Below are 12,255 nucleotides of genomic sequence, written 5' to 3'. Positions count from 1 at the left end.
AGATCTAATGAAATGTGACTTCTATGACGGTCATAAAGGGCAAGTATAGTGTCAGATTGATCCCGACCCTGAACATACTTTAGAAAGTGGTTTTTCATGTATGAACGAAAAACTTCAGAATTTGACCATCCACTAGGTGTCATTGTTCCTTCAGCACCAACAGATTCCCCTTTTAAAAGTTCCGGCATCATCCGCTGACCTGGAAACACAAAGTATGGTGGGATTTGATTTCCTAGTGCATTCCCTGCACCAATTACAGTAATTGTTTTACTCTTTTCTGACATAACTGCTTGAGGATGATATCCTTTTCCTGCCACTATATTAGGGGCTTAAACTCTGTATTCATTCCCTTTTCATCGATGTTATATATTAAGTGGGGCTTGTCCTTTAAGTTGTATTTGTCAAGAATTGATTCGAGTTTGCAGAAATATGATCTTATTGAAGTTTCTGACGCACATTTGGCCCTTAATTCCGACAAACTTGATGGTTTAACAACCCTTAATTCTGGCCATCTTCCCATAAAACTGTAAAACCACTGCATGCTTAAAGATTTTTCTTTAATGTGTTTCTTTCCAAGGTGAATGGAATAATCTGTTGCCATGCTGAGTACTTCTGCCATTGTGTAACCATAACTAACAGAAGCTAATTCTTTCAAATGATTTACAAGTTTTGCCTCCTCAAACTGAGACAAAAGTGGTTCTGGACCAGTCTTAGTACAGTCAATGTCAACCTTATTGTCAACACGGTCTCTAAGAGTTGTTAATGGAACAGCATGTTCCTTAGCTGCCCTATATACAGGGACTCCATCCTGTTTCACTGCCTGATACGCCCTGACAAGTGCAGAGGGAGAATAACATCGTTTTCTTTTATTTGTTACTGCCTAAAATATTACAAAAAATGACGTTATTCACACGAATCAGCTAATTTTATGACGGTTTAGAGCTTCCATACATAGAAAAACTAATAGAGTCACATGATTAATTCAAATACCAGAATACGTCACCGGAAGTGTATTTTAACAGATGATGAGCGTCTGTAGGTGCAGTGCGAATCAAAAGGGTTTCAGGCGATTTTGATAACTACAACTTATGGCAATAAGAAAAATTAGTATTTTTATCACTGATTGCATTGTTTTTATGATATTTACCTTTGCACGCAGCATAATTTTGATTCTTTGCTTTTGTTTTATGTTTCGAGATTCCTTACGTCAGGTGTCCTTAGTAATTAGAAATATGACGTCATTTTAGGGAAAATTCGCGCGACGAAAATAGACTATCGGAAACATATGACTATCGGAAACATATGACGGCACGATATGCCTTTCTAGTCACGCATGCTATGAAGCAATATTTCATTACTTGAGTATATGAATTTAGCATCACAAAGTAGCAGAACAAAATACGCATATAATAATATTGACAATTTTGAGAACATCTGAAGACATAAGACTTGATATTTCAGAGTGATATTTGAGAATAACGAACGGTACTCCACTTAATTCACCTAAAAAGGCCATTTAAAACAATATGAATTTGAGGGCAAAGACAAAACATACCACTTTTAATTATCATCAAAGTTGGAATTAAGTGGCAAGGACGAGTAAGCATCTTTTGTCGATTGATCAACCTGTCGTGAGCTATTTATCATAATTGGGCGAAAGGGAAAATCAGTAGAGTATTCAATGTAAAAATAATTACTTGAACTTCATCTAGATTGCATGACAAGTCAACTTTAGACCTTTATTGTTTTTGTATTAAAAAGAGAATTTGCAAAACAATGACTTTAAACTTGTTATTACTAGTTAATGTAGGAAAGTCTCGCGAGTCAAGTGATAAGTACGGAATCCAGTAGGTGCCAGGTAGAAAAAATACAAATGTAGTTTGTCTGATGACCGCCCATATTTAATTATATGACGGTCACCAGAAAACTATTTGGCGGCTGCCAGATAAATATTAGGCGCCCACAAGAAAATTATCTGGCGGCCACAAAATAAAATATGTTTTCTACCTGGCAAATACTGGCTTCTGTAGGCTTATGCAGTTCATTTTCTTTGAATACTTATGACTGAGAGAAACTATCAATAAATAATACAGTAAGTAAAATTCATATACTACTAACTTTACAGGGATCGATAACATTAAAAAGATATTTAAAATATCTCAGATTAATTGGGCAGCCCGTGGGGCCAATGGAAATATAGATAATTTTGAGGAAGGGAGCATTTGTTACTATTCCAAGGTGTTAAAATCTCAAAAAGAACCAATTGCGATGGTTAAATTTCACGTTGTGAGAAATTCATTCAAAATACCATTTTAAATTATTGTCATAAACGCAAGACTTGACCAGTTTCTTTGAATTTTGTCTCATTAAATATTTGAATAAATACAATTTTTAACAACAAATGATTTCAGTTAAAATTGTCACTTAGTTGTAATAATCTAGCCACATAATTTCATCAAAAAATTGCTAAAAATGCATGTCAAGCAAAATAGATTAACGATAATCTTTGACAAACAAGCTGGGTATACCCTCATTTTAAAACTCATTATCAAACCCAGTCTAAAGATATTATTACTAACCGTAAATATAAATCTTTAATTTGTAAAGAGATATATTTCCAATGGAAATCCAGATTATAACCAAAGAAAACCGCACTGTTGTCTTTAAGTTATGGAATTCTGTGCAATATCTTGACATGATCATTTCCCAGATTTGACGTCATGTAGGGGGATTGATAGCATTTTTCAAAGTGAACTCATTTTGTCGTGTTTCTTTCAATGACCACCAAATTGTGTGAATAAAATTGGACAATATATGCATTGTTTATGGTGCGTTGGTTGTTATTCAAAATTCATTACATTGTGTTTTATATAATCATGAAATGGTATCATATATTTTGGGACACCCTGTATAAGCATTTAAACGTTTTAAAAACTAATAATAGCATTCACGGTGGGTTTAATTTCGCATAAAAAATGATAAACCACAAGTATAGCGAAAATAAAACCATCATGATTATTCAACAATCTACTGTTTCTAAGGAATGAATTTAACTTTTTAGAAAAGTTCACTCAAGAGCTAATAGAACCTCTTACTTCAAAACTATTTATCAAAATTCAATTTTTATTGACATATTAAAATTCAACAATGTAATTCTTTTAACATTAAACGAAATAACTGCTAAAAATCTACAAAGAAGCCAGATTTAGGAGGGACTATTTTTGTGGTGGAAGGATATTTAGCAGAAAATTCTGCAAATCTGCACATTTATTAAATCTAACATCTCATTTTCAAAAGATGAGGATTTTTTCCGTGATATTGCTAGGAATATTTAATATATTTTTCATATTTTTAGAACAAGTTTTACTCTCTCAACAAACTTTGCCAAAATATGAAGATATGTTAAGGAAGTCATGATAAAATTTACTCCATTTTTCGCCTGAAAATCACACATTTTGACCAATATATCAAAATTAACATCACAATCCCAATTTTTTTCTTTCATTATTTTGAACTACTCAATACTTGTGGCTGATCAGCACTTAAGTCGTAAAACGTTTAATATAAGAAAATGTGTTATTGTTTATTTAGTTTTAAAATTAAAACATGTTACTTTTTAGTGCAAAAACCTCACACAAAAATTTAATTAATTTGCTGCATTTTTTTCAATGGTAAAAATAATTCAATCCATTTTACGTAAAATACGATTATATTTAATGCCATGGTTACATCTGATAAAATATAATAAAGGTTAAAAAATTAACCAAAGTGTTAAAATTTAAGTGCAAAAGGGTCAACTTAATTGTACCGTAGATCAGTAAGATGCACACTTACCCCTACTTTCTCTGGGATTTTGAGTTACACTATATGAGTGCTTATCAAAAATATACTTCTCAAAAAAAAATCTTGATTCAACAAATTTCACGAGTGACATACCTTAATAGCTACCCATTTTATATGGTATAAACTGGGTTGGGGCATCTGACACTTTATAAGCCGCGAAGCCGTTTATAAAAGGCGTAAACTGTTCCAACCCAGTTTACACCGTATAAAATTGATAGCTATTAAATTCATTCCTTATGATTTATTTTTCATTCATTTGGTGTAAGAAAAAACCGATTGTCATTAAAAATTACTTCAATATGTACAAAGTTTGAAAGTAACGTCAGGCGGATTAATATGTTTCTGACGCAAGTCATTGTGACGTAGGCAACCTATTTTTTAAGATATATAGTAATTTTTTTTATCCAATCAAATACAGCGTAGCAACCAGAATTAAATTATTTCATAATAATGTAATAAATGCAAATAAGTGATATCGCCTTTATAGTCGAATAGGTGATATATCACCTATTGGAAATTATTGTAGGTTATATCACTTATTTGAAAAAAATATTATTCAGCTTAAATTGATGCTATCACCTACATGTAATCGAGTAAGTGATGGCTCTTGGACTCCTTATCCCAGTATCTGGTTCCAAAAAACGAATAAACTTCCCATATTTGTCAAGAAGATGAATCTTGTTGTTTTCAAGATCGGTTATTAAAATGTTGCATAGATGATCTGTAGCTATACCACAAGGGCTAAATGTTTGGCCTTTTTCGAGAACACTGCGACCAGTATAGGAAAATTTCATGATACCAAATTGATCAACGACAATAACGGTTCGTTTTGCATAGTCTACTGTGCAAATATCTCCATTCCTGTTGCAACATATAAACTTGGGATGTTCATAGAGTAGCGTTTGGTTGCTATTGTATTGGATTTCTTGTACAATCTGTCCAGTTTTATTGTATCTCGCGACCTTGGACCCATTTCGTCGGTAAAGACAGACAAGCAAATGACCAGAGGAGGTCAGGCTTAATCCTTTCGGTTCCAGTTTTTCAAATTTCAGGAAAGTAGAAATTTGTTTTGAGGCAATCCTTTTAATAGACCTATCCGTTTTGTCTGAGTAAAAAAGAATCCCTTTGGATGATACCACAAAATGGAGACCTTCACAAGTAATTTCGACAGTCTGGAACTGTTTAGAAACTTCGGAAGAACATTTCCTTAAGAAAAGTGATTTGCTGTTTCCACCAATGAGAGCTTCATCCGAGGTTATGCAAGACAAATTGTATAATTTGTGATTATTTTTATCGACAGGAAATTCATTTTTGAGACTTTTCAGAACCTTTGGTTTCTCTAGGAGTTGCATTTCCACACATTTAGCATTGTCAAATACTAAATCAGGCACCTCACAGTCTGGGGCATGGAAAGTAAAATTTCCTAAAAGTACCAAAATTGTTTCTTGAATCATTTTGCAGTTTTCATTTGGTGTGAATTGAGGAAACTGTACTTTCACTAGGCTAGGGTTCACATGAAAGTAAGCAGTGCTCGAGGTAAAAGATGCTATATCCACAGGATTTTTGGAAGTCATCAACTGCTCATTGTTTGCAACAGTATCATCTATTTGGTGAATTCTTTTCGAATACGTCTCTTTTTGACTCAGAAGCTGTTCTGTTTCTTCCTTTTCTTTTTTATCTATAGTCTGACATAAATTTTCAACTGCCTTCTCAATTTCTTTATTCAAAAATTCTCCCATCTGTCTGATGGCCTTTTTCACGTCTTTACAGCTCATCGCCATTTTCTTCAGATTTTCCTCTGTATTATCCAGTACCTTTTGATAAAATGGCTTTATGTGATTCATTAATTCTTGATTTTCATTGGCAATTACTTCCTTAAAGAATTCCAAAATAGCCTCTAGATCACTTTTTTCATGGGAAACATGGCCGCCATCCGTAACACACTCATAGCATAAAGGGAGGCTACAAGTTCTACAGAAGCATTTAAGAGAGTTTTGTGAATGAATAGGGCATTTTGTGTTATCGGTGGCACCGTCAGATAGCATGTGAACTGTATCCATGTGAGTATTCATGTGTTTTCTACACAGTTTAGTGTCACATAGAGAGCATGTACACACAAAAGGTTCACAACAGTCGGAACACGTTATTAATGGAGCTTGAGCTCCTACACCTACTTCAGACATGTTAACAGATATAGTGACCTAAAGAAAAAAGAGAAAAAATTTTTTATTTCTTGAATTTTCTATATAATTTGTCATTTATGTCCTTCATTTACAGATTAATAGTAAAAACAGATACACTTACTTCTTAACGCTTCGTGGGTCAGAATGATAAAGTCCATAAAATATGATACTGATATGATGTGTATTAAACAGATAAGCTATCAATTATAACGAGCATGTAACTGCTCGTGATTTATCAAAATGTTTAGTCTTGTTTTTAATATACTCAAAGAGTTACGCTTTAAAAAGAAAAAAATATATTCTGAGTGTAAGTTAATCTTCATAGGTTCTGTATGACATCTTTAATACAAGACTTGTTAACCTTGATTTAAACATCGAAGTAAAGACCTTTAGGTGTGTCTACATATATTAGGCACAATTAGGAAAACAAATCTTTGTTCATAAAAAAAAATTCTATTTGCTTACATGCATCTAGGTTTTTATCTAACTGAAACTCCATAATACAAACTTCAAATTCAATTTTGCTTTGCAAAGGAACTATGAAGATAACGAATATTTATCATGCTCAAATATCATATTAAACATTAAAAAAATTGAGATCAAAGCAAATATTGACCCATAGAAACATCAGCGGCAGGTTCAGATGTCATGGAGGAGTAAGCATCCCCTTGTCGACCGTTTATACCTACCATGACCCCTTTGTTTGATTGGGTAGATTGAAATCTTTTATAAATGTTGTATTATCAACGCATTTGATGCACACCATTTTATCGTTAATATTCCTTATTTTTGTAACAATATACCATTTCCACCCAAAAAGGCCTGGGGTCCATCAAACTTAGACGACCTCACTCTTGATCTCAGACCCACTTTTTCCAAAGGATTAAATAGTGGAAAAGTGAGACTGGAGAACTTTTAGAAAATTCAAAATTGGAATTTTTTTCAATAAGTCGCCAACATCAAAATGTCAATTATTTTTATCCCTTTTTACTACCATTTCTCATGATAAATTTAAAACTTCAACCGGAGATTGGCCATCAACAAAATTACTTTGTTAAGCATAGCTTCGATTATACACACAAAGTATTCGAAGTTAATATTCAGGATGTAGGAGTTCTTTTGGCAACATTTACATACTTTTCGGAGACCAAGTTCCAAAGTTTTCACTATAGTAATCAAAATTTCAAAGTTTTCACTATACGGCGGTTGATCAAAAACTTTGCCAATTAATTGAATAACTTTCAAAAAGAAATGATATAAGGTTTCAGTGTTAAAAAAAATTTTAGTCCTCTCCAATTTTAACGCGCATTTGCAACCGTTCTGCACATGCGCGGATAACGTGATATAGGTGGTCACGTGACATACCCAGTTGCGTTCTGGCACAGAAACTTAATGATTTTTCAAACTCTTATATTTCTTACCATGCAATTTTTTTTATTTATAACAAAAACAGTCCATTTGTCAGAAATGACCAAAGCTCAGCAGTAGTATGGGTAGATAATGTTATCCTCTTCCAGAATGATCATGGTCATGGTCACAATCGAAAACCAAGTCCTTGGAGCGTCGTTAACTCAATGTGGAAAAATATGGGTACCTTCTTTTTATCATATCTGATATGTTTTAAAGTCTAATGGAAATGATATTTTGGGGGATTTAATTTATAAATACTAATTGTAAAGATATTCAAGTATTTTTCTAACTGTATATTATATCAAATTGCCTAACAAAGGACACATCTCTTCCACAACTTGCTTAGCCTTTTCCCGGGCAATAGAACAAACATCATTTTTAAACATCTCCCTTCCTTCACTAAATGAAATATATGGAGATAACAAACAGTGCTCAAGATCAAAAGTCCAACAACAATATGAGCAAAGCAAATAAGGACTTCCAAAACATCAGGGATGGAATCAGGTGCCATGGAGGAGTGAGCATCCCCTGCCGACCGGTCACACCGCCGTGTGCTCCTTGTCATTATCGGGAAATAACGGTAAAATTCGCCATCAACTCATTGTATAAATAACAAATAGTATGAAAAACGCCAGACTGGTCAGCATTTGACTAATTGATAAATTGTATTTGCCAAGAAGGTCATTGCATCGACCATAGAACTTACAAAATGATGACTTTAAACGAGACTGCTGATATTCTTGTTTCATCAACTTGTTTGTCAATAATTTACCTCGTTTTAGAAATTGTTTTAGAAGAGCATGCTCTTGCGTTTTGAATCAACAGAAATATAAAAACTACGTATGCAGATGATGAAGGTATATTGCTGCATAGAATTTCAGAGACATACATGTGACAGATTGTCGTTACGTAATTTGCAAAAAATATATCAGCCCGGCTAGCTCAGTCGGTAGAGCACGAGACTCTTAATCTCGGGGTCGTGGGTTCGAGCCCCACGTTGGGCGTTAATATTTTACCTTTTTCATGCGTGTGAACATTTATTTTTACCGCCGTTCCTTAATATGCTCTAATTCAACTTAGTCACCCGTTTTTGTCAAAAGTTATCAACATGACCTTATTTTCATATTGTGACGTCACGAAAATGGGGCACAACATTTCTTTCCATCAGTCTGATTAAAATTAGATCCTTTGATCCGCTCACATAGATAGAACTTAAACTGATTATAGATTTCCTTAAATGTTTTGTATAAAAAAGTGTTTAAATTTCGTTATTACTATAAAGTTTTGAATGCACAACTTATTGAGATCAATAGTGACGTTATAGCAAACTAGAGCTTGATGGACATTGTTACAGAAGATTCTCCGAATGCTAAGTATATTAATTGTTTCCGAGTTCAAACAAGACAAACTGTATAATTTATGTTCACGGGAATCTGGGGGAAATCGTTTTCAAGGATTTTCAAAACACCCGGTTGCTCCAATAATTGCATTTTCATCTGTTTTGCATGGTCCGATTTTAAATCAGGAACAACACTTGTCTCAGGAGTGTATAAAATTTCCCCCAAAAGTGCTAAACATTTTTCTTTCATTTGGTGACTGTTGGTATTGTAACACAATGAGCGTATTAATTATAAGTTAAATTGATATATTAATTTGTACAGTACATTTATCTATGTTTTAATATTGTGTTATGAATTATAATTGATACCATCAGTGTGTAGAGTGACGGACAATAATATCTTAGTTACGAACTTGTTTACAAACTCTGGGAGATAGAATACAATAACAGAGCGTCTTCATTTGACGGACAATTAGTTTTTACGATGTGTTGTTCCTGAGCATTGACACTTCCAATGAGACTTTTTAACTGAAGAATGTGCAAGATGCACAATACTGTAAATGTATTATATTTGGCGTGTACAATATTTAGCAGAAAATGAGTTTTAAACAAGTTAGCGTAGATTTGATTAAGCGCTTTTCTTAATGTTCTTATTCATGCATCAAAGTTTCAGACATTTAGCGATGAACTTGAATTAGCGGAAGTATCTTTCCGCCAAAAGCGCTAAAAAGAAAGCATCGCCAAATGTAATACGTTTACAGTATGTGAATGTAAACAAAGGACATTGCTGTATCCTATAAGGAGATGGGAGACAGAACTTCAGTGAGGGGCGGACAATATCAATATTAATGAAGTGACACTCTAACTAACTAATTGCTATTACCAAATATGTGAATATGTGATGCAGCTTCTTGTACAAAAGATGTGCACACTGAGTATCAATAGCTTTTAACATCTTAGCTCCGAGACTGACCATGAGTGCTTTTAACATCTTAGCCCCGAGACCTATGTGACATAATGACTATGTGAGCTTTCACCATCTTGGCTCCGAGATCTTTATGACTGAACTTTTCAAGTATCATTGTTTGTTACCTTTGCTGTGACTTTTTAATAAAACTATAAACTTACAAAAGTCTCTTCAATTCAAACACATTGGCTAATTGTGTTATAGTATTCGGGCTAAAGGATGGTAATTCCAGTTTCACTTGGTTTGGATTGAGACGAAAGTATGCAATACAAGAACTAAAATTTGCAATTTCTTTTGAATTTTTGGAGCTTAGTAACGAATTGTTTTGCGCAATAATTTCCTTTAAATCATTTAACTTTTTTAAGTATGTATTCTTTTGATTTTCTAACTCTTTCTTGTCGTTCTTCTCTTTCTCAGCCAAGGAAATATATAAATCATCTACAGCATTGTCAATTTCCCTGTGCAATATTTTCCCAAACTTTTCTATATTTTTCTTTACTTTTTCGTATTTAAGCGGAACTTCCTTTAATTTTTCTTCAGTAGTGTCTAAAACAGTTTGGTAAAATGGTTTAATGCAATTGATCAATTCTTTGTTTTCATTGGATATTGCTCCCTTGAGGAATTCTAAGACATCCCCTAGTTCACTTCTTTCATGGGCAACATGACCTCCATCTGTCACGCACTCATCACAGAGAGGCACAAAACAACTTCTACAGAAAGATTTTAGCGTGTTTCTCACATGTAGAGAACATTTTGTATTGTGAGAATCGTTCTCTGATAGCATATGAACCTTATCCATGTGCGAATTAATATGTTTTCTACACATTTTAGCGTTACATATAGAGCATGTACACACAGAGGGTTGTTTACATTCAGCGCATCTATCCACCTGAACCTGAGCGCTGACACCTATTTCTGATGCCATGTTTACTGTCGGAAGAAAATAATTTTAAATAAATTTGAATATTTTATTCATTCATTTTTATTTTATTTTATTTTATTTTTTTTTTTTTGCAATATACTATTTGTGAGGATTTTTATCGATAGACATCATACATACCCTCTTGCAGGATCCGTGTAGCTGATCAAAATGTGATACATAGCACCCGCCTTCATAGATAAAAAGATTGTTTATATATTCGATTAGAAGTAGTTTGTTTAAATAACGTATTTTATCAGGTTTATCATACCCCTTTAATACGAGGAACGTTCAATATTTTTTGTGCCACCCATATTACAGCAACAAAAACGAAATGATTTTATTATTCATTGCATTCCTTCAAAGTAGCTTCCCTTATATTAAATACAGAGATGAAGTTTAATCCAGTCAAAAACACTTTTTTTGCTATTTTTTGTGATATACCACTTAAATACTGAAAAATAGCTGATATCAGTGCCGACCGCGATTGAAAACGCCTTCCAGAAAGAGCTTTTTTTTAATTTTGGAAACAAGAAAAAATCACAAGGAGAAAGATCAGGTGAATATGCAGGATTCAGAAGTTCAACAACTTTGCGTCACCGTAGATATTCTTGAGTAACTCTGCTTTATGAGAAGGAGCATTGTTATGCAGAAGTTTAATGCTTTTCAAACCGGTATTTGGTCTTCTTTCATACTGGAAGAATACATATTTCCTGTGACACCGTCTCTGTGGGCTACCAATTAAACCATTTGAGTTAAAAATATCGCATATAGAGCTTCCTTATAAGTTTGGATGAATTCTTATTGTAATTGTTGGCCTCTTCATATTCTTTCCAATACAGATATAATTTTGTACTTCTCTTTCTGGGTAGAAAAAGTGGACAATCCCACTTAGCTTCCTAAGTATCCATAAGCGTTCATCTTTAAACATTTTTAGAAGTTTTTAGCACTTTTGTAAGCGATCCCTCTTCTAAGCTTTGGTAAGTTCATGTGGAATCCACCTCGCGCGTCTTTCTTACAATTATCACGGATTTTGAAACATTAATCTGCCTTCTTTGAAACAAAAGACCCACCATATATCCTAACAATTTCTTCATATATTTCATTTCGTATACCAATGACACAACGAGCAAGAATATGTCTTATTTCAAGTGACTCAATACCTTGTGTTTTACCTAAAATCGATGTCCATTGCATTTGGGTAGGTCAATTGCAAATGTAAGCCTGTGTTTCAGTATGTACGGACTTGTTCCAAATTCATGTATGACCAAATCCCGAATGGAGCGATCTAATTTATATTGAAAACCATATGGGACAAAAAATAATGTACCTCCCTCGTATATCTAAAAATTTGAATTATAAAAATTAACAGAACAATTAAAAATATCTATGCTTTGTAAGTACGCAATGTACCTGATCAAGAAACATCGTTCTTATTAACGCTGATCAAACACACTGACTTAAAATTACATTTTTTAAGCATATTTTTATTTGAAATCAAAACGTTTGGCAAAAAATGTTATGAAACTAAATGACATGAACGGAAATACAGGAAAACAATTCGTGCAAATTGAAAGAACAAAAGGAAGATACA

The 12,255-nt window shown here is 33.3% G+C and overlaps 3 protein-coding genes and 1 non-coding gene across 4 annotated transcripts; 1 reads left to right on the top strand and 3 right to left on the bottom strand.

The window, feature by feature from the left end:
- Positions 1-300: 300 nt before the first annotated feature.
- LOC134248318 (uncharacterized) lies at positions 301-1,305 on the bottom strand. Its single transcript, XM_062730728.1, has 2 exons — positions 1,148-1,305; positions 301-880 (listed from the first exon to the last, which is right to left on the bottom strand). The coding sequence occupies exons 1-2, from the start codon at positions 1,160-1,162 to the stop codon at positions 317-319; spliced, it is 579 nt and encodes a 192-aa protein (XP_062586712.1). The 5' UTR covers positions 1,163-1,305; the 3' UTR covers positions 301-316.
- A 3,113-nt stretch (positions 1,306-4,418) lies between these two features.
- Positions 4,419-6,161, bottom strand: LOC134248316 (E3 ubiquitin-protein ligase Trim36-like). Its single transcript, XM_062730725.1, has 2 exons — positions 6,148-6,161; positions 4,419-6,044 (listed from the first exon to the last, which is right to left on the bottom strand). The coding sequence occupies exon 2, from the start codon at positions 6,024-6,026 to the stop codon at positions 4,419-4,421; it is 1,608 nt and encodes a 535-aa protein (XP_062586709.1). The 5' UTR covers positions 6,027-6,044; positions 6,148-6,161.
- A 2,206-nt stretch (positions 6,162-8,367) lies between these two features.
- Positions 8,368-8,440, top strand: Trnak-cuu (transfer RNA lysine (anticodon CUU)). Its single transcript has one exon. It is a non-coding gene; the product is annotated as a tRNA-Lys (tRNA).
- Positions 8,441-9,899: 1,459 nt separating this feature from the next.
- LOC134248315 (uncharacterized) lies at positions 9,900-10,667 on the bottom strand. Its single transcript, XM_062730724.1, has one exon. The coding sequence runs from the start codon at positions 10,665-10,667 to the stop codon at positions 9,900-9,902; it is 768 nt and encodes a 255-aa protein (XP_062586708.1).
- Between the last annotated feature and the right edge of the window lie 1,588 nt (positions 10,668-12,255).

Source organism: Saccostrea cucullata, unplaced genomic scaffold (assembly GCF_032062105.1).
Source record: "Saccostrea cucullata isolate Sc308-1 unplaced genomic scaffold, CSIRO_AGI_Scuc_v1 ctg6001, whole genome shotgun sequence".
Lineage (NCBI taxonomy): Eukaryota > Metazoa > Mollusca > Bivalvia > Ostreida > Ostreidae > Saccostrea > Saccostrea cuccullata.
This window is presented reverse-complemented; position numbering and strand designations above follow the sequence as displayed.

What these genes read in the sequence shown, in the direction of transcription:
- LOC134248316 (XM_062730725.1), bottom strand. Translation starts at nt 6,026, where the DNA reads ATGTCTGAAGTAGGTGTAGGAGCTCAAGCTCCATTAATAACGTGTTCC.
- LOC134248315 (XM_062730724.1), bottom strand. Translation starts at nt 10,667, where the DNA reads ATGGCATCAGAAATAGGTGTCAGCGCTCAGGTTCAGGTGGATAGATGC.